This window comes from Cyprinodon tularosa, unplaced genomic scaffold (genome assembly GCF_016077235.1).
Source record: "Cyprinodon tularosa strain WSP-4 unplaced genomic scaffold, ASM1607723v1 ctg973, whole genome shotgun sequence".
Taxonomy (NCBI): domain Eukaryota; kingdom Metazoa; phylum Chordata; class Actinopteri; order Cyprinodontiformes; family Cyprinodontidae; genus Cyprinodon; species Cyprinodon tularosa.
The window spans coordinates 1-23,121 of NW_024039755.1; the positions used below are offsets into that span (position 1 = coordinate 1).

General features: G+C 37.1%; 1 protein-coding gene across 1 annotated transcript in view; it reads left to right on the forward strand.

Annotated features, from left to right (window-relative positions):
* Positions 1–6,119: 6,119 nt before the first annotated feature.
* LOC119776987 (short transient receptor potential channel 7-like) overlaps positions 6,120–23,121 on the forward strand; it is a gene marked incomplete at its 5' end in the record, with an annotated part of 48,878 nt that continues 31,876 nt past the window's right edge. Inside the window, 3 exons of the mRNA XM_038275710.1 lie at positions 6,120–6,336; positions 8,511–8,744; positions 11,086–11,350. Coding sequence (XP_038131638.1) covers positions 6,120–6,336; positions 8,511–8,744; positions 11,086–11,350 — 716 coding nt within the window. The remainder of the gene's footprint in view (positions 6,337–8,510; positions 8,745–11,085; positions 11,351–23,121) is intronic.

Sequence of the window (23,121 nt, forward strand, 5' to 3'; positions counted from 1 at the left end):
CCTTCCCATTAAGGCTGTGAATGAGCTACATCCATGAAAGTTACCCCAATTGGAGACAAAGGATAGATGTCGCTTAGACTGAAAGAATTTTTTGGATACCATTTACGGTTTGTCTTCAGCACTCGTTTGTTCGGAGCTGCTATTCCCATTCAAAAAAGCCTGAGAGGAAAGGAATGAAAGTGAAGCGCATGTCTCTCTGTCACTGACAGGCTCATTAAGCGTTGTCAAGGTAACCGTGCTTCAAAGAGATTTTACCTCCACCACTTTAAACAGCACATTTTAATCTAATGGAGGGAGACAACACTGATTTAACATTAGGAAGTGGATACAATATGACTACTGGCCATGACCCTTCCCTTCACACGCAACCCTGATAGACTTTCAAAATAAGACTCCGGGGACCCTTCAAAATAAAAGCCCCTAAATTAAACTCATATTTTTTTCCCAGCATATGGCTCAAGATTATGACCCAAACTCAACCACTTTTTTTAAAAATGAGACTCTAGGGGGTTTTCAAAACACACCCCAAAGCAAATTTCAAAATAAAAGCCTCCCATTGCCACTTTATCTACTGCCCTAATAACAAGGGAAAAGAGTGATTTAACGATTGGAAAGTCATCAAGTATCACTGCTGGGTCTGACCCTTTTCTCAACACACAACCCTGCTAGACTTTCAAAATAAGAGTGACCCTACACAATAAAAGCCTCTATATTATACTCGCCTATTAATTGATGCAAATGGCTCAGCATTATGACCCAAACTCTACCAGCTTGTTTCTATTAGACTCTAGGGACCTTTTCAAAACATACCCCAGAGCAAATTTCACAATAAAAGTCTCCCATTTACGCTCTAATACAGCATCTATTCACCCAATAACATGGAAAACCAGTGATTTCATACTTGGAAATGGATTCTATATCACTGCTGGGCATGACCCTTCCCTTGACACACATCCATGATAGACTTTCAAAATAAGACTAAAGGGAACCTACAAAATAAAAGTCTCTTCCTTACGCACACTCATTCATTGTGCCGTGTGGCTTGTAGCTATGACCCAAAGTCAACCAATTTCTTCAAATTACACTACCAAGGCCTGTTGACGACTCACCTCAGTGCATATTTCTTAATCAGGTTCTAAGATTTACACTGTAATAAAGCATCTGCTAACCTTGTTTTCTGCAGTTTGAAGTTTCTGATGACTTCCTATCTCATTTTCATATGTTCTTCAGGTAATTTCAGCTTTTTTCATTCAGCAAAAGCATTCCCACTTTGATGTTTCTCCGAAACAGCTTTATCTAGTTAGATTGGTTATTGACATTTTACCCTCTATACCTTTCTTTTACCATCTGTGCCCCTTAAAAAACTAGAATCTTTTTTGTTTCAGTCAGGTAACACATGCAAGAAAGAAAGCAATCACATATTTTTTCATTAGGAACTGCTCAATAATCATTACAATGAGAATGCAGGGGTTGATGAGGTCTGCTGGATTTTTTCTGTCAGTGGGATGCTAGTTATAAATACCAGGGGTTAAATTTGCTGTATTGCAACTGGAGCTTTTTTGATGAAAACATGTTTCTTAAAGAACTCTAAACCAGTTTTTGATGGACATGAATGGAATGAAAGTCAATCTTGTCACTTTTTCATTACAGTGCCGAAGTCATTTTATCACACATTCTTAATTTTCCATCAAGGAAATTATAATTTGTAGAGTGACAATATTGCGAAGGCCATGCAGGGACTCTACAAGCAGTTATGCAAATCTGCTCATCAAGCTGGATAATCCTCTACCCCCTCATCAAGTGGTGGATGCATGTGAGTGTGTGTGAGTGATTCACAGACAGTGTTGTGAACCAATGGTTCATGTCTGGGTTTTTACTGATGAGAGTGTCATTTTGCAGGCAGAGTGAGAGCAGCTGATGTTGAGTGTTTGGCTGAGAGGATGAAGAGTGCTATGATGCTGAGAGATTCCTCACCACAGAGTCGTGGATTCAATCATGTGGGACTGGTTGCATCTGATCTTACTGATGTGTGCACATGTATGTATTTGTGATTATTAATAATCACAAATCAGCCAACCAGTGAGGCTGTATCTAACATTCTGTGATTTGTAACACTGGAAAAAACACAAGTTACTAACACTGCACTGAAATGATCTATTGATTTAGGTGTGCTGGTTAGCAGTTTAATTTATCTGAAGGGTGGTTAGCCTTGTGTAGTTACAAAGGCTGTGAACCTTTATGTTTCAGTTTAATTTTCAATTTATTTCAGTTTGTTTATATACTGTAGTTTCAATTCAGAGCATGTCATCTAACTTTACAGTGACAATACTGCACTACATGGTGAAGCTCCAAAATAGAACTCTACTCAAATGTTTTTTTACTGCATTTTGCACCATATCAATTTATTTATTCTTGCACTACTCTGAACCTTCCACATCAGTGCCTTTAGCTCCAGGGTTTTTTCCCCACACTGTGTACATTTGATCACTGCTGCACTTTATGAAGGGAAATGTTCTTTTTTACTGCTAAGCTGCTGATCATTCACTGTCTGAAAGCTGTAGAAACAAGATTTCCATTTGTATACACTCTGTGAATACAAAATGACAATAAAGTTTGTCTGAGGCAATACTGTTTGGTTAGGGAAACCAGTTTATTGCATCCAGTCATTGACTTTTAAGATGCGCTCTTGCTGGATGAGCTTGCGGCAAAGATTTTCGCTTGCATTTTGTCATTGACTCCTCACAAATCCCTCGAAATGAGGATGCTTGTAGTGACAGTGGAGAGAAAAAACTCCGTTTTAACAGGAAGAAATCTCCAGCAGAACCAGGCTTAGTGTGAGCGGCCATACAGTATGCAGGGCCCGACTGGGGTTCAAGAAAACAGAAGTAGACATACAGAAAACAGAGATGTTGATGGAGTCACAGCCGAACAGGAACAGACCAGATGAAGCTACTAGGACAGGAAAACAGCAGAAAGAACATAAAGTTATCAGTGGAATTTAACAAAGGCTGCAGAATAGAGATTGAATGAAGCGGGATGATGAAAATTGGTTCCCATGTTATCCAGCAGCCTAAACATATCCAGCATAGATAGGTTATCCCGTGCTGTATTTTCTCTAATTATTTTGGATATGGTATAAGAAAGGTAGAGACATAGTAGGGCCAAGGCAGAGCTAAGGAGAAACCAAAGGAGTTTCATGACAGTTTAACAGCAGCCGAACACCAACAAACTAAAAGCTGAACACTAACATTTTCTCACTGCATTTATGTCAAACGAGGATATTGAATTGAAATTCACAGCAACCCAATTAATCTACATATCAAGGAGAAAACAACAAATATATTTATACATGTATTTATGAAATTATGCTTTTTATGCACAATTGCATAAAATTGCATATAATTTTATGCATGTAGATCTAGCATAGCGCTGCTATTCAATGCGACACGTACATGCAGAGTAAGTTCAGTTTTCCCAAAGCCCAATGACATGATTGGAGAAAATATTTAGACAAATGCTGATCGGAACCATAGATCAGCATAAACAACCCAAACGTTTTTATTGGAATACAATTTTATTCCGTTTGAGGTCAGTCCAAACACAGCATTCCTAATGGCTTTTTTGCAACACACATCTTTAAAGGGTATCAGCCCTTTAGTCCAGTTGCTTATATCCATGCTAACATAGCTAGTGTCATGCTGAAAAATTTGCCCTTATTGAGATTGCCTTAGTTTATTTCATCCATGATCTTCTAGCTCTTCATATTCTGGTATGTTGTCTTTAAAATAATTTTTTTTAATGTTTCAAAATTGTTTTTCTTCACTAGTGAAGACTTCCAGGTATAATGAAAGGAGTGCTGTTCTATGGTCTTGGATTACTTTTTTAAATTGCTGTTATTCTTATTATTTATGAATGTTACACTAAGAAACATGCTTCATGTGTAATACCCTGGTAATTAGGCGCTGGTTTATTTCCTCTCATTTATGAAAAAAAAACTAATATTAATTTATACTGTATTGATTTGGAAAAATAATGACATGAAACTGATGTGTTCAGTATTTCTACATTGTAGCTGAATTTCAGAATGAAATAGTTGAAGCTTAAAGAAATTATTCATAGAACACATAAGCAGCCATTAAGAGCATAACTGAGGTAAAACCACTCTTATATGAATTGTTTTGAATTTTCAACAGACAGTGAGACCTCCAGAGACAAGCCTTAGGTGTCTTGTTTTGGATTACCTCGGTCTCTGCTTGGCTAATTAAGACAGGCTGAGTGTGTGTAAAAAACATGGACTAAATAAAGTAAGTTCTCCTGGAAATGTGGAGGATTTAAAGTCCTTATCTTAGAACATAATTGCGACACAGTCATTGCAAAAGGCTTTCTGTTGATGGCAATTAAAAAAGCAAAGTAAATCAATGAGAGGTGGATGTTTGCAAATAGATCAACATTGGTGAACATTTAACTTCTAAATAATAAAAATACAAGCAGCTTTAGTTTTGGAGAATTGTAATTCATTTTTTTATTTCAGAAATTAAATCATATTCAGTTCTCTACAACACTTGAACTATTATAGAGTACATGCTGCAGGGACTAAGAAACCAGATGCTTCTAAAGCCCAATGTACAGTAGGTGGTAGCTTATGGCGCCATGCTATGGGGCACTACTCCCTAAATCGAATTCCCCACAGCAGGTATTAATACAAAATCTGAGCTCCAAGGTAACTTCATTATATTCAGACACAATAGGTAAATTACATTATGGGGTCTCAGTGTTTAAAATTACTCACACAAAAGGAAGCAAATAAAATGAAAGCCAAGCTAATTACCCATTTCATAGTATTTTTGGCTCCCATGTTTTATATCCTCATTATCAGCTGGAGGAGACAAACCATTCAAGATAATGTTGCTAGATAAAATTTTATTACTGTCATGTTATTTTTTTGTTTTCATGCCCATATTTGAGAATAATTTAAGAAAAGTAAATTTTACTCTTAACATGAACTTATATTCATTATACGTCACACATTTAAAAAGTGCATCTTGTCTGCCATTATTCCAAAAAACAGAGGTCTGTGTGATATTTTGATGATCAGGGTTTATTAGCTCAGCAATATGCAAATATAAGGATGGAACCTTAATGTATGCCCATAGTCATAGAGCCACATAAAAAATTACGAAATTTAGCTCATGTCAGGAGTCAGTGTAGGATCCAGTACACTGTTTTCGAAGTTTGAGTGCATTAAAGCTTCATTGTGACACCATAATTTACTCCACTGTTACATTTTTAACCCAATTAGAATATCTCTGCATATCCCATGTAAGAGAACGGTGGAAAAGCACGCCTAATCAGGGAGACCATCTTTTCAGACTGACCATTCAGATGGATCAGACATTTTTTTTTCAGCAGTGCAGGAAAATCGAAATGGAGGCGAGAACATTAGATAAAGTTTCACAGGGTTAAAAATTATAAGGCAACCTTTCCTTGGTTGGTGGCTGTGTGTGTGGTATTCATTCACCTACAGGATCTGATGTGTTACTCTGCAGAGAGTGGGTAGAGGTGTCCCGTAGGTACTTAATATTGATCACAGCAGGCTCTGAGATTGGCAAATGCTGAAATCTCAGAGGTCTATATGTGGTTGCAAGTGTGCACATTTTCGTGAGCATGTGTGTATTTGACATACTGTACTGGAGCAGCCCTTGCGGTATGTTTTAACACTTTTTTGCTCACTACCTTCCAGCCTTTCCGCCTGCCCAGATGGTGCTTTTTTCTGTTAACTGTTTATTGTTTGGCAGTGAGTTACTCTGCTATTATGTTGCTTGGAAAATGGATCATTGAATTAGAACAGCTGCTGTTTTGCGGCTAAGATTGTTTTTGTAGTGATGCTATTCATCTCAGAGGACCTAGGTTAGTGTAAATCCTTAAAAAGGATGAGTTACCTCAGTAAAGAAAAACAGATGTTGTGTTTGGCTTCAGTATATGTTGCTTTAAGAAAGAATCCTAAATAGGAATAGGGACTGCAGAACATCTCCATACCTTGGAAACTCTAAATATAAATATAAACAAAATAAAAACAAACAATAAAACCTGTTCTTTGATTTTTTTATTTTTTTCTGCAGCTTGGTCAGATTCTGCGCAGTCCTTTCATGAAATTCGTGGCTCATGCTGTCTCCTTCACCCTCTTCCTTGGCCTGCTGGTGGTCAATGCTTCAGACCGCTTTGAGGGGGTCAAGAACCTGCCAAACGAAACCATCACAGATCACCCCCGACAGGTGTTCAGGGTCAAAACCACCCAGTTCTCATGGACAGAGATGTTGATCATGAAGTGGGTGTTGGGTGAGTGAAAATATGCACAAAAACACATTTTTGAAAAATATTTCATATGTTACGAACTGCAATAGATTTTATTAGGATGTTCTGTGATTGACCATCACAGCTCTTCCTTTGTTTCCTATAAGGTCTTGCAAGATCTTCTAAGTAGCTTGTAGCAGATGTACATCTTATGGCTTTATTTAAGCCAATTTTATAGATATTCCAGATCAGTGAAGCCCTGAGATGAGATCCTAGAAGATCCTCCATAGTTACAAGGAGCTTCTTTTCTGTTTTTCTTATTAATTCTCTTCTAGCCGGACCTGTTAGTGTATGAAGTGTTTGTTTTAGCAGGTATACCCTACTTATATGGTGTTCATGGGGATGTTTAAAGTACCGTAGCTGTGTTCTTCTATCGTTATTACTTTGTTAAGCCCTTAATGTTTTAAAAGACTTTACATTCTTAAAAAATGTTTCAATGTAAAGTAATTCTGTATTGATTTCTGGAAGAAACACTTGTAAAGAGGTAAAAAAAAAATACTAACCCTGATTTTAAATGTCTAATAGCATACATTTATGTCTAAAGACTTAATCTAAACCTTATTTTTAAGTCTCTGAAAAAACTGTCAAAAGGCTCTCTTAAAACATTGCTTTCATCATTTATTTCCTTGTAAATAGCTACATGATAAAACGACTGAAAAACAATAAAATTGGGGGGGGGAGCTAAGATGATTAAAAAGGATAAACTACGTTGATGAGCAACCTGAGTTCCTGAAAGGAAACGACACAGAAGGCGTGGCTTAAGTTCACCAGGTTGATGAGTGCTACTGTATGAAGTATCTAGGCTGTGGCCATACACTCTTAAATCAATCTAAGGGGCTCCTGGCTGAAACAAATCATTCATAATAAACAACTTAGAGATGAGGGAAGGGAAATAGATTTTGAAAAAAAAAATAAAAAAATACAGCACATGAGGCCTTTTAGAAGAACTGAGTATATTTGTAAGGAAACTAAAACAATGTTTTGAAATAAATCGATCTATTTTGTAAATTTTAGGAACTTTAAGAGACATATGTTAATTGAGATAAGGTATCTTCTTGAAAGGCATCCTTTTTTAACAAGTATAGTTTTTGTTTTTTTTCATGGTCAGAAACTTTTTGCCTCAATTTCCTATGAGGTATGATCAAAGTTTCATACAGATAAACACCAACCAAGGCGATTAAAGCCCAAATTATAGTTTTACAACCAATTATATTTTTTCATCTTCCAAAGATCAAACAGAGGTTACTCCTGTATGGATTCAGTGCCATCTTGACTTGCTGAAACACTTTTCATCCTCGGTCTTAATGATCAGCTTGAGGGAAAGTTACAGGTTGACCTGAGATGGTGTGCAGAGGAAATATACATAGAGCAAGGGAGAAGGAGAAATGAGCGAAAAGTCTGAAGTGGCCAAAGGGAAAAGATGAAAATGAAAGCGCAAGTATGAAGCGTGTGGCTCAAGACAAGACAGGCATGAGGAAGCAGGAAAATAGTGGTGGATGACAAAGACAAACTGAAAGGATACGTAGCCCCTGGCAATATCTGTCAGACCTCAGCTGCTTCCCATCTGCTGATATTCTTCCTCCCGTCCATTCACACTTAACGACATTATGTGTGTGGTTTGTCCATGCTGGTCCTCATATGGTCCTGCTTTTATTTGTTTATGTGTAATAACATCATTCTTCCTAGCTTTCCTGGTCATCTTTGGCGGCAGCTGTTTGTACTACTGTGTCACACAAATGTGTGTCTTTACACAGAGGCTTGTGGCTTAGTGGCTGAATAATTCTAATTGCAGCCATACTTTTCTATACCCAGTAAATGTAAAAGAGATGGTGCTGATCACAGCTTCCTTTTCCCTAGTCCATTTTCCCCTCCCTTGGCTCCATTTAGAGTGGGACCTACTGTAATGGGTTCACAGCAAACTGTTATGCTTTCTCATATGTTTGTTTACATACACCTGAGCATCAAATGGCATCTCTTAAGTGATTTAGTTGGCATGAAATACCTTTAAAAAGCAGCTTTTTTACAATTTTGGGCTTTTTTTACGTGTGTGCTTGTCTGAATCCATTGGATTTTTAATACAACTGACTGTAAAAAGCCTTATCACCCCATATATATAATTTTCTATTCATGTTCACTTCAATATGTTCCTTAACTTTCAGGTATGATTTGGTCAGAATGTAAGGAGATTTGGAGTGACGGACCCAGGGAATATATCATGCACCTCTGGAATGTTCTGGACTTTGGCATGTTGTCCATCTTTGTGGCGTCCTTCACGGCACGCCTCATGGCCTTCCTGAAGGCATCCAAAGCACAGCAGTATGTGAATATGCATGTTCCAGATGAAGACCTCAGCAATGCCTCTCTGCCTGATGAAGTGGCTTATTTCACTTACGGTAAATATATCCTGTCAGTAATAATATCAGCAATGTTTCTTTAATAAAGGAAACAGAAAATTCATTGTTTTAACAATGTCTTTAAAAAAAGGCTTATTTGATGCTATGATATGAAGATTTTAATTGTTTCTGTAGTTCTATGGTGTTGTTTCAGGTTGACTGCAAATTGGAAACTTCAGATCAGACACATGAAGAGAAACCTTAGCATTTTACTTGAAATGTTAATCCAGTTTGCACCCGGCATTACCAAGCATATTTATGGATCTGATTACATGCAGACAGCTTTCGGCACATTATGCACACATCGGACCAAATGTAAAGCTGTTGTCTTATAGCAAATTGGTCCAGAGGCAAATTAGAAAAACGGTAATCTCTTTTTGCAGCGAAGGGAGAGTTGTCTGTTGCTATAGTTCCAGGAAATTATTTTAAATATTTCAAACACAGGCTTAGTTAAGCTTACAGCCTCTCAAGCACTCCCTGTTCCAAGGGAAATTGCTCTTTCTTCATTGCGCCTTGCCGTTTTCAGTATAAGCAGCTGCAAAGGCATGATGCAGTGAAGTTCCTTCACCTCTGATTTTTACAGCTGATCACTTTGCCTCATATTTTTTTTTAAAATGTAGTGAAATGAGCTGCAGAAAGAACATCCATTCTGTTATAGCTGATTTTGCAGTATCTCTTTATTATCTTAAAAATGTATGGGAGAGCAAAGACAGCATTTGTCTGTGTCTAAAAGGTATGTATGCAGAAGCATATCCACATGATGGTTAAAATTAAGACAGTGACTCATAGTAGTTGGATTTTGGATGCTGCCAGATGTGTACCAAAACGTTTTTATTATAACAATTGTGCAATTAAATATGGATGTAACTAATGATCTAAATGCAGAACATGATATTGCAGGTGTTTCCTAAGACACATGGTGTGGCCTGATAATAACTGGATTAACAGTGATATCATTCACAGCTTAATATGATCCTATGGTGTAAACAATGGATACAAGGGAAAATATGATGTGCTTTTGTAAAAAAAAAAAAAAGGAATGTATTTACCCTAACAGATTTATGTAGTGTAATCACCTGCTACAGTCTGCAGGTAATTGAATGTGCAGATCTGGACATAGAGATAAACCTCAGCAGTGCTTCCCCCATCTGGTTGGACTCTGTCATGACAGATAACTAAGCAGATGGAAATGTTTGTCCTGAAAAGAAAGTAACAAACACAAAAAATATATTTTTTTTGCCCTCTGTTTAAATCAAGCTGAAGTATTTGTTCCTTCTTCATTAATTAATCTACACAGCACACTTCCTGTGCTTCCCATCTCATCTTTACTGCTGGTCTACCTGTTGCCTGCTAAAAAATATTTCATTTTCCATTTCTATGATGTCTGTTCTCTGTTTTATTCATTGGCATTTTGTTACAAAAAAAGGCTGATACTGTGCATTTAAGCAACAACGTATCCATTACTTCAGATCAACTGTACTTGCTGCAGCCAGAAACACTTTAAAAAGCAACCAAAGTGCACATGAGCATAAATGCTAAAAACAAACATTCTATCCTATTTCAACCAAGCCATTTTTAGCAGAAAAGCCATATGCCATTCCAGACCTTGTGGGAATACAGTGCTAAATATAGCAGCAAAGAGTCCCAATTATTTGGTTTTAAGGAATAAAACTATTTATTATCTTATAAAGTTCTCATATTTAGCAATTCTCCAGGCCCTCTGTAGCAATTTTAAATGCTTTCATTTTATTTCAATCACTTTTGTTTTCAAATAGAACACTTATCAGGGCAATGTTGTTTTTATTTTGTTTGTTTTGACCTGACAAGCTCACAGGGAGAGAAAGTAGCAATTTAGTTTTATTAACATGAAGGAGTATAAGTTGGTGCTCATACTCCAGCAAATACTTTGCTGTTGAATGCAGTAGATGTGCTTGAGCTTTGGAGGTTTTTATTTGTACTTGACTCTATCCCCCTTATTTTGTTAACATACTAAAAAATATGTTTTCATGATGAGAAAGAGCGAAACTCAAGAAACTGCCCAAAGTCCTGTTAGGATAATTATCCTTATGAAGTGTTATTTAAAGAGTTTGTCTCGAGTGATGTCTTTTCAGGGAAAAGACCCGGAAAAATAGAGCATCAGGGTGCATACACAGAGCCTCTCATTAACAGTCCAATAAAAACATTTGAAAGCACTTTACAACCGCTTTAAGAAACTACTGAAAAATGTTACTTTAAATAATTACAAGAAAGGTTTGTTCATTAATATAAATATATTGAAGGCTAATTCAACATACTTGCAGTGTTTTCCATTAAAACAAGTGTTTTTTCTTTTCTCTTTCAGCGAGGAACAAGTGGCGCCCCTCTGACCCTCAGATCATCTCTGAGGGTTTGTACGCCATTGCCGTGGTTCTGAGTTTCTCACGCATTGCCTACATCTTACCAGCCAATGAGAGCTTTGGCCCATTGCAGATCTCTCTGGGACGGACGGTCAAAGACATCTTTAAATTCATGGTCATCTTCATTATGGTGTTTGTGGCCTTCATGATTGGAATGTTCAACCTCTACTCTTACTACCTTGGGGCCAAATACAATCCTGCCTTCACCACGTGAGTTAACCCTTATATTTATGGAAAATGTGTATGACTGGGCGATCATGTGATGGACAGAAACAAGTTTATTATTGTATTACTTTGAAATAGTATTTGCCCCTTACATATTCCTATTGCTTTAGCTTGTCACTCTTATGTGTCATATCATCCAAAAAATGAATATTAGACAAGGATAACTAAACAAGTAAAAAACCAAGTTTTAGGATATGATTGCCTTTAGTAAGGAAGATCTAAATTCACCTACTCTTGCAGAAACAATGAATAAAAAAAATTTAAAAAGTCTGTCAACATTACATAACATAAAAAGGTTTTAACTTGCATTACTTTCTAGAACATGAAATAAAAAGTTTACAGATAAAAGTTTTACAAATGGATACAAAGTCATTCCTTACGCTTTGGGACTATTGCAAACCACGATGACAGCAATGAAGAAACCAGTGTTTTCAATAAGGGAATACTAGTTTAAATGGGGTGAACTTTCCCATTCTACCAAAGTTTCCTTTGAAAGCTCATTATTGGCCCATCTGGGAGGTCATGAAATATCCATGACATGCTTCACCTAAAGGTATATATTATGACATTGCCATCTTGCTGTTATGTTCAATAGGTTCATGATTAACTGGCCATAAAATGCAAATGTCCAAGCAGTAAGAGCAATATGATGGAGAGTGTGTACAGCAGATCAAAACATCTAATTGAAAATAATAATTTATGCTCTCCTGCTAAAGGCATTATGAAGTTATAAGTTACTGACTTCTTCACTAGCTATGTTCCTCTAAATGGTGATTATTATTTGCTGTTATACTTGTGGAATATATATGTGGAAAGGAGGCATTGAGTTAGAAAGGGGTGGGAAATGGGGGGTTGGGGTATGTTTGCAGATGGAGTGGAGATGGAGAGAGGCGTTGCTTATCATACATCTTGTTTTGGTCTGCAGACAGTGCTCAATAGTCCACCTAGTAGTGAAATTTACCAAATATTTTGTTTAGGTCAAAAATGTTATGCTGAGCTCTGTGAAATGAATTCAAAGTGAACGATTTCCAAGGCCTGTGAGAATTTTATTTTTAAATAACACCTTTTTATATCAGCCTAGATCTGCACAAATGGTGGCCCCAAGTGGAGCTGATTCAGATTTAAAGATGTTGCTCCTACATTTAAAGTGTGTTTCAGTTTCATCTCTTCAATATCATATCATCTTCTGCCTGCAGGTATAATTTTTTTTAATTGTCTGGAATAAAGACAAAGCCAGGAAGGTTGATTAATTTACCACTTTTAAACTGGCTGTTAGCAAGACTGATAGTGAGCTTTAAATGCTCTTGATTTGCCCATATGTTTGTCCATCCCATAATCACTGTCTGTCATTTTGTTATGTTTATTCATTAAAGGCAGCAAAGCAGTACACAATCTCAATATTAACTTTGTTCTCAAAAAATATTTATACAGGCAACATTTTCGAAATAATTTCAAAACCTTCTAACTTCATTTATTCTCCCTCATACCTTCTATAACTTGTTGTGTCTCCAATTGCTCTTTGTAGCAGAACAGCATTGCAGATGATGGATATTTGTTGTGAGGTATCAGTGGGTGCTAACATGATTATTAAGGCTCATCTGTGACAGAAGGTACCTTTTGACATTTTTATCTTTTGAAAGTAATTACTTATTTTCTCCAAGGCACCAGATATAGATTAAGATTAAACATACTTGGTTTTATGTAGAAAAGCTAAATCGTCTCATCTGAAGGAAATTCAAGTCTTTCATAGAAAGATGTTTGTTTTTATTGTTGTTTGAAGTGTTGGCATGAAGAATAAGTTTAGAGGGTTTTTTTTTTTCTTCTTTAAAAACCTTGATACAGTACCATCTTCGCTTCCTTTGCTGCAGTCAAGCCATATTTTTTTTAACCTCTATTACCATAAAACACACTGTGTAGCTTACTGGCCATTGGATAGTAATGCGTTTCTGTCATGACATATTTATTCATTAAGAATAACAGTCATTGACTGGTAATTATAATGTTCTGAATATTATTACAATGTCTCTTTGTTTCATTTATTTTAATTAGGAGAGAAACAAACAATTTACTGATTTACCAATAGTTTTGTTAGAAACATCCTAATGATGATTTTTTACCCACTGACTAAATGAAATAGAATAAAGTTTTTATAACTTAACATGAGATTGATGAGTTACTGCTTTAAAATGTCCAATCATATTAAGGATTTTTGCACATCAAGGGTAATAACAGACTTGGCCTTGATGCACTGGTCTTCTAGCTTTTCATGTACATTCTTATTTGTGTGTAAGCTGAGCCTGTAAACTAAAATGATAAAAGTCTTATTATGGTGCTGCTGTAATCTTTCAGACTTTAACTTCAGCTTTTGCCCTTTACCTTTTATTTTTCTTTGTCATTTTTAGTAAAGAAGAAATTGAACTTCTTTTTTGTTTTTTGGTAAGTCTTTATTTTTATTTCATAAAGCTGTGATTGGAAATTCCTAATATACAATTTATTGTTTGGCTCCCTTTAATTCTGGTTGTGCAGCTGTTTCTCAACATGTTTTAGTTGTTTGTTGTTTTTGTTCTTAGCTTTGCATGTTTTTTTGTTTTTTTTCCCCCAGCTTTTATTGTCATTACACTGTCACAAGTACAGAGCAACGAAATGAATTCTCTGCATTTAACCCATCTCCTTGGGCAGCAGTGGGCTGCCATTGTGCGGTGCCCGGGGAGTAGTGTGGGGTTAAGTCTTTGCTCAGGGAGCCAGGGTGGCAGTCTGTGGAAGTGGGTACACTCAGAACCTCAGGATTTCAAGCTCTATGCCCTAACAACTACTGTAGGCTGCCACTCCCCCATACTTATATGTTTGCATATAAGTAAGAATTATTTTTTAGTTTATTTAAATGTAAAGAAACCTTGTTCTACTATACATCTTTGTACATCATTGCAATATTTTTTGTTTAAATTGCTACAAAAAATCAAAGTTGGGTCAAAATCCACATGGGATTGATACATATATCCTATTTTAGATATGTCCTCCAACATCCTTTAGCTATTACACTAGTTTCATACAAATTAAAAATGATTCCAAAGTATCTGACTTGATTAAACTTTACAGTCACACGTACTTAATGGAGCATTTGAAGTATTTTGTATTCTCATTCTGACTTATAACTTTGCTGTACTGAGAAGACATTTGTACAATAGCTTCTCTGCCAACCCTCAGCAATGGAAGCTCTGGGTTCTGCTTGGCTTTCCACATACAGCAACATATCCAGGCAGTTTGATGAGTAGACCTGCAGAGCAGAGGGCTAACTGACAGTAGCACACACAGACAAGCAGAAACAAGGTCTAATGTAGTTGAAATTGAGTGTCAAAGAGTTCGTGTCTACAGACCAACGTCTGACATTAATGAAGACTTCTCACAAAGCCAAGAACAAGCACTGCACAGATCTACAGTAAAAACTGTAGCATCCATTCTCCTTGTTTTAGACTTTTATCATTTGAGAAGGATTTTGAATTTTTCATGAGGAGGACCGAGTTTGTGCATTAGTTACATTAGTACGAGTCTGTATTTCTCCTGCTGACTCAATATTGTGATATCTAATCAATGGCATGCACTACCTGAACAAGATGAAGATTATCAGACAGAAATTGCTGTTTCCTCTTTCACCACTAGGGGTCACTCTGGTACTAAAGCTCACCCAGTCGGCTTGTGGGTGTCAGAACAAAAATACAGACACAATAGTGCAGAGAAAGCAAAATAGACATATTTGAACTATATATACACTACTGGGCTATAAATCTAACTGGAAGATGAGTAGCCAGATCTCAAAGGTTTTTGGGGGAGGTTTTTGTCTATAATAATTCAGTACTGAGTAAGAGTAGTATATCAATGAAGTGTTAATAACAGTAGTGCAACAGCTGCACAGCAATGTCAAATCCAGCTCCTTTGTCCTTTGTTCCACTGCAAAGAAGCATTTCCCAGTGCCATGTTTTATAAGCCTGTGTGCGTGTGTGGTTTCATTTTGTGTGACGTCAGATATCTGAAAGGGCATGTTTGATGGAGGGAGGAAGAAAAGCCCAGTCTGATAGCTCTCATTCATACAGGGGGGTGCCAGGTGGAGGAGGTAATGATACCCCAGGAGGGACAGCTGGAGCTGGATGTTGCAGTGAAGAAGGTGGTGGAGAAGAAGGCTAGATTAGCGTGAAGGAGTGAGGCTGTCTGGCGTACACTAATTTTTACCTTAACCCACACATTCGCGCACCCCAATAAAAACTCAATCATGAACACACAGCTTGATTGCACTTAATGAGGACTGAAACCTCCCGTACCTCAAAACTAGGAAACATTGAGGTCTGACACTGCAAATCAAAAACTTGAAAGTCTACAAATCAGATGCTCTTTGTTGAGTGTTCATACACTTAAGTAGGTGCAGATTTGTTCTTACTGTTCTGAAGTGTTTATTTTTATTCCAGATTAAGCAGTTGTCTATTTGTGTAAAGAACACAAGATGAACAGATAGAGATATTAATTTGGTCAGTGCTTGTGTATTACTGGACCAGTCTTTATCTTCTGGCCGTGGTATATGACTATATGGCAGAGACCAAGAACCTGTTATTATGGTGAAAAGGGCTGTGGATATAAAAAAATGTAATAATGCATTAAAGTAAAACAGAGGAAATATGAGAATAAATGCAGAAAAACCACAGGGTGCGAGAAAGTAAGCCGACAAAGTCAATTAGAATGAGAGAGGAAGATGGAGGGAGATGGAAGGGATGAAGGATGGGAGAACCACAGGGAGCGATGCAGAGGAGGATGTTTTTGGCTTGGCTCTTTGTTCAGGCAAAATGCAGGAGACCTGCCAGAATATGTAGACAAAGGAAGAAGAAGAAGAGCAGAGAGGGAAGAAGAGAGGATGAGAGAAGGTCATGCAGGCTGAGCAACAGCCGTACATCCTCACAGGATTAGCACAGATTTAAGCACAAGCATTTTGAAAGGTGGGAAGAAATCAGCATGAGTACCGAGTGTGTTTATCGCCAGCTGATTTTGAGGGTGTATTTTCTCTTGTAACATTTATTGTGACACAAGGGGTTATTTGAATTTAACTTGGTTGAGTATTTCCACAAGTTTCAGTTTAATAAATGCATTCTTTGGCTGATATTGATGAAAAAACAGACAAGATTAAATTCTAATCTTTGAAAGGACTTTGGTCCTTTAATTTTTTACCATTTAGCAGACAGGTTTGCCTGATAAACATGCTCAGAAGTGTTGGTATTAATCATCTCATGGTAGATTTGGCCAAACATTAGGTTAGTTTTTCTACAAGAAGGTGAGCTTCCATCCCAGATGCAAATGTTTTGCATAAGAATCTTCCCTACAGCAAGATACTTTCACCATCATGTGTCACGATGAAGAGTGGTATGCTCAGGGTGATATGCAATGATAATTTTCTGCTTCTTGTAGCTTTTTGCATTTTAAGCCAAAAACCTCTGATTTTGTGTCATCCGACCAGAAAACCATGTTTCAAATGTTTGGTATGTTCCCTTTAAATTGTAGCTCCCGTGTCTTTTAACTTTGGCTACGTCTTGATAATTATCCATAATGGGAAGAATGGAGGAATCTGCTAATTATTTTATGTTTATTTTTATAAATAATAGTGAAATAAATGGGAAAAAAAATAAAATGTGAAAATTTTAAACCTTTTTCCTACCAGTAATTTTTTCTAAATATGGGTGGGTTTATGTTTGTTGTAACATTTCTCAACAAAATAACTATTTCTTTTATATTCCTTCTTCGATTTCACCAGTTAGATATTACATTCTTCAGATTTTGATTCTCACCTTGACTTCAGCTGTTGCCCTCAAAAACACTAGTTCCATCTCAATGAAGCATAAAATGATAACAGGTGCCACAGCGCTTCATGCACATTAGGTACATAACACCTCTGTGTGTTGGGTTGTGTCTTTGTCTCATAGATGCTTTGTCATTTTTTATGAAAGATAGGCAAAATGGTAAAGGGGATGTTAAGAAACTACAATAAAAAAAATAATAGATAGCTGAAAGTAGTTTAAGCAAAGTTGACAGACATGGATAAAGTTCTCTTTGTTTATCCATCTTAGAAAGAAACTGATTGAAGTCACTAAGCAGGATCCTCTCAATCTAAATGTAGTTTGGGTGTATTTAGGTTTATTTTTTCAAACAAGATCATATTCTTTAAGTTTAAAAAATAAATGTATTTTGGCCACATTTTCCTAGTTTCATTCACCTACCAGTTTTCATGGATGGATGGTAGCCAATCTAGCTCTTCTTATCTAGCAGCAGCTTCTCTAACCTTTCTTAAATATCTGATAAAAAAGAAAAGTCCTGATGTTAAATTACAAACTAGACTTTTTTTTACAAAAATGATGCCTGCATACTATGGCGATCCCAGATGGTAAGAGGTTGCACCACTCCTCCCTTTTTATTATGTTTTTGTTGGTCTTTTATCTGTCTATTTTTTTCTTCTTTGTCCTTTCCTTTGTGGGTTTCTGGTCCCTGATAGCTAACCTGGTGCAGCTGTTGCTCAGCTCCTCATTACTTCTCTGTTTATTCTCTCTGGGCTTTTCTACACTTTTGTCCACAACACTGTGCACACCAGTGGGATCTGAAGTCTGACAGCCTTTCTGCTTACCTGCAAGGTTCTTCCCACAGACCTAACTGCCAATCCATCATCATCTCTCCCCGCTTTGTAGCTACTCCTGCATTTTCTGAAAAGAATCAACATTCTCCATTCTGCCTGTGTCTACCGTTCAATGTCCTTCAGGCAGAATGACCACTTAAGAGTTCCCTTCAAACACTTCATTCAAGTCACTCTACCTGTGCTTCACATTTTATAAAATTCAACTAATCATTTAAGGTTTTTTATCCACAGCTCATATGAATAAGCAGGCATCATATTTCCTGATCCGTCACCTAAATTAATCCACTTTAATCTGCTTTGACTCTTTATGCTCTAGACTGTCATTAGACTTAAAAAAAAAATTTTATATGCATTCATTAGGTGATAAATTTGGCTTTTATTATTACTGATTTATTGTTATTGATCGGTAAAAATTGGTAACTCTAAAATGACTTTAAAACAGATTGGAATTTTTAGTTTGACTCCTCCTTTTCAGGTAAATTCTTAACCCAATCTGACCCACACAGAGAATCTCTTCACCTGACCATCCCAGAACCCCAGATCCATCTGAGTTCTCTGCCATTATCTTGACCTGCTGTCTTTTTCTAGCAGTTAATGAAGTCATAGAAGAGATTATTATTGGAATTTTAGCAGCAACCATAAACTCCTGGTCCTCAGCATGGTTTTAATTTCCATTAATAAATAAAAGAAGACACCTCTTTCATTCTAATGGTTAGAATATCTGAACAAGTAACATATTGGGATGAAATACTGATTTCCCATCTGCAATAGTTAATTCCCAATTTTTTTTATTTTCTTTTTCCCAAAACTATAATTTAATTACCATATCTGCCATATTTCTGCCATATGGCTGATTTACACCTTTGAGGGATCCTATAAATTGTTTTGTGTTTGCTTACATTAAACCTGAAAAATCAATGCACTGTTCCTTACATTCTTGGGTTAATTTTTTTAATGAGGAAGGGGAGACAAATTCAGACACTGTCATGACTCAGACCAGAGGACCCAGTGTTTGAGGCAAGACAGACAGTGGGATGATTCAAATGCGTTTACAGGTGCTGGTCATAAAATTAGAATATCATGAAAAAGTTGATTGATTTCAGTAATTCCATTTAAAAAGTGAAACTTGTATATTATATTCATACATTACATACAAACTCATATATTTCAGATGTTTATTTTGTTTAATTTTGATGATTACAAATGACAACAAATGAAAATCTCAAATTCATCATATCAGAAAATTAGAATATTGTGAAAAGGTTCAAAATTGATGGCCCCTGGTGCCACACTCTAATCAGCTAATTAACTCAAACCACCTGCAAAAGCCTTTAAATGGTCTTTCAGTCTAGTTCTATAGGCTACACAATCATGGGGAAGACTGCTGACTTGACAGTTGTCCAAAAGACGACCATCGACACCTTGCACAAGGAGGGCAAGACACAAAAGGTCATCGCTAAAGAGGCTGGCTGTTCACAGAGCTCAGTGTCCAAGCACATTAATAGAGAGGCGAAGGGAAGGAAAAGATGTGGTCGAAAAAAGTGTACAAGCAAGAGAGATAACCGCACCCTGGAGAGGATTGTGAAACAAAACCCCTTCAAAAATGTGGGGGAGATTCACAAAGAGTGGACTGCAGCTGGAGTGAGTGCTTCAAGAACCACCACACACAGACGTATGAAAGACATGGGTTTCTGCTGTCGCATTCCTTGTGTCAAGCCACTCTTGAACCACAGACAGCGTCAGAAGCGTCTAAAGAGAAACAGGACTGGACTGCTGGTGAGTGGTCCAAAGTCATGTTCTCTGATGAAAGTAAATTTTGCATTTCCTTTGGAAATCAAGGTCCCAGAGTCTGGAGGAAAAGAAGAGAGGCACTTCATCCACGTTGCTTGAAGTCCAGTGTAAAGTTTCCACAGTCAGTGATGCTTTGGGGTGCCATGTCATCTGCTGGTGTTGGTCCATTGTGTTTTCTGAGGTCCAGGGTCAACGCAGCCACATACCAGGAAGTTTTAGAGCACTTCATGCTTCCTGCAGCTGACCAACTTTTTGGAGATGCAGATTTCATTTTCCAACAGGACTTGGCACCTGCACACAGTGCCAAAGCTACCAGTACCTGGTTGAAGGACCATGGTATCCCTGTTCTTAATTGGCCAGCAAACTCTCCTGACCTTAACCCCATAGAAAATCTATGGGGTATTGTGAAGAAGAAGATGCAATACACCAGACCCAACAATTCAGAAGAGCTAAAAGCCACTATTAGAGCAACCTGGGCTATCATAACACCTGAGCAGTGCCACAGACTGATCGACTCCATGCCACGCCGCATTGCTGCAGTAATACAGGCCAAAGGAGGCCCAACTAAATACTGAGTGCTGTACATGCTCATACTTTTCATGTTCATACTTTTCAGTTGGCCAACATTTCTATAAATCCTTTGTTTTTATTGGTCTTCAGTAATATTCTAATTTTCTGATATGATGAATTTGAGATTTTCATTTGTTGTCATTTGTAATCATCAAAATTAAACAAAATAAACATCTGAAATATATGAGTTTTTATGTAATGTATGAATATAATATACAAGTTTCACTTTTTAAATGGAATTACTGAAATCAATCTACTTTTTCATGATATTCTAATTTTATGACCAGCACCTGTATTTAAAACATGGATGATCAGAGTAGCAGCAGCTAGGGCGTCTATCACATGAAACTCTGTAAAAGGAAACACAGGTTAGTGACCAGGTAAATCTAACGGAGGATGATATGAACGTGTGAGTCAGGAACCTGGTTTAACAGTTCAGCCTGTGTCTTGAGAACAAGGTAGGATCTAGGTGGTCGGCTGCTAAAAACCCTATCACCACTGGCATCAGAGATCGAGAATAATCTGGAATGATAACTGGATGCAAGCGCCTTAAATAGAGGGAGGAGCAGGTGGATCAGATGGGCAGTGATTAGAAACCAGGCAGATTTAGACAGGTGATTCTGCTGGCTCCCTCCTGCCAATACCTACAGTATGCAATTGGGCGAATAGGAGCCGAATGTGATCAGAATAATCTCTTCCAAATCTGAGGTCATGGTTCTTGACCGGAAAAGGTGACTTGTCTTCTTGAGTTTGGAGGAGGGTTTATGATTCAAGTGAAGGAGTTCAAGTATCCTGGGATCATTTTCATGAATGAGGGGTGGGTGAAGCAGATTATCAATAGAATATAATGCAGATGCAACACCACTTGTTGTGAAGAAAGTTGAGTGAATAGGCAAAACTCTTGTTTTAGGGATTGATCTACATTCCTACCCTCACCTTTGGTCATGAAATCTGAATCATGACTGAAAGAACAAGATCAAGGATATAGGTGGCTGACATTAGCTTTTTCCACAGGGTGGCTAGGCGCTCCCTTAAAGATAGTGTGAGGAGCTTGCTCATTTGTTTGGAGTAGAGCCGCTCTCCTCCACAGGGAGAGGAGCCAGCTGAGGTGGCTTGGACATCTTTTTCAAATATCCCCTAGATGCCTAGATAAAGTGGAAGACGACAAGTATGAGCATACATATGTATAGTACTTATTTTTGCTTCTTTCCCTTCCATTACTAAAGTAAAGATCAAGAACCAATTTAAAACTTTCACTTTAAAAAGTTAAAAAACCTCCTTTATATACATCCAGCTACCTCAAAGTTTAGGAGTTTAGTCTTTTGTTCATTTCTATCTGATCAATATACTATGTTACTTCTGAGCTTCCCCCTTCCACCATCTTGGTTAATAATATAGATTACTTAGAGCAGGTGTATGGTCCAAAAGAAATAGCTTAAATTTAGTCAACTCTGAGTGCATAACAACAATAATCTTTGCCTGCCATTCTGGTCATAATGGATATATTTACATTCACAATCCTGGCAGGCAGATTTATCTATTTACCTTCCCTTTTTTTTCCTATTTCCTCATGTTTCTATTCACTGTATTTTCTTCAACAATCTAGGTGTGCTTCATGCACTGGTGACGTCCTGGTCCACAGCAGCTTACCTGATGCAGCTGTTGATGGATTCTTCATTACATACTTGATATTGTACCTAATAACTGAGACGGAAGCTGTGTAGCCAGGAAAGCAAATGCAAAAAATGAATGTTTCATTAAACATAATTAATGACATAGTAGTAAACATTGTTATTTATTTAATTTTATTTTTTGGTGGGGGAGTGGCAACAATCTTTGCCGAACATGTTTGAGAGCTGCTCAGCCACAGAGATTAATGGGCTGATGCACTAACTAATCTCAAATCAGTTGTTTGCATTATATTTAAAAAAAGAGTGTTGATGTTTTTATTTAAGAACCCATGTTACAAAACCAAACTTCAGAGAAACTAAAATAAGAAATAGTGCTTTGCCATGATGCCAAAAAAGACAATCAAAACACTATCGGGATAGATGCCTGGTGTAATTAACATTATTTTATCATTATTACGTGGTTTTTGGTGGGGGTTTTTTTCTTATAGGCATATAACAAGATTATGCTCCTTTAAATGTAATACTCGGTAGAAAAGCTGTTTATGGTAATGACACATTCAGCACACCAATGTTATGGAGAAACTGGTAAAATGTCTTGCTGAGATGTGATTTTCACAAATTCAAGAGAAACAGTTAACATCTTAAAGGTTCTGGGGCCCATATCAGTGCACTTTGATCTTTAGTTCCTCCCTAGGCTTTTCAATTGGGTGCAGTTCAGAAGATCAACTTAACCTTTGTAGTATTTACACTTTCTCTGTTACCTTGTCTGTGCTAGCAACTATTGTCTTGCTTGAGAAACCTAGTCCTAGGTTTCCTTAGTTTTTACCAAGAATACCAAACTGTACAATTTATTGTTGCATCAGTTGCGCCATATTCTATAAGATAACACCTCCAGTTATATTTCTCTTTGCAAATTTTACTTCTGGCAGTTTTATGGTTTATGCGCAGAACCTTCTTTCCTCTGGGTATGGTGTTTACAATGACATCATAGACAATCAGAATATGTTGTTTTCTATGTAAACTACATTTTTTCTAGTTCTGTATTATGGCCCAAAGATTTAGAAGTTCATAATTGTAACCATTGCCATTATTGTTTTTTCAGC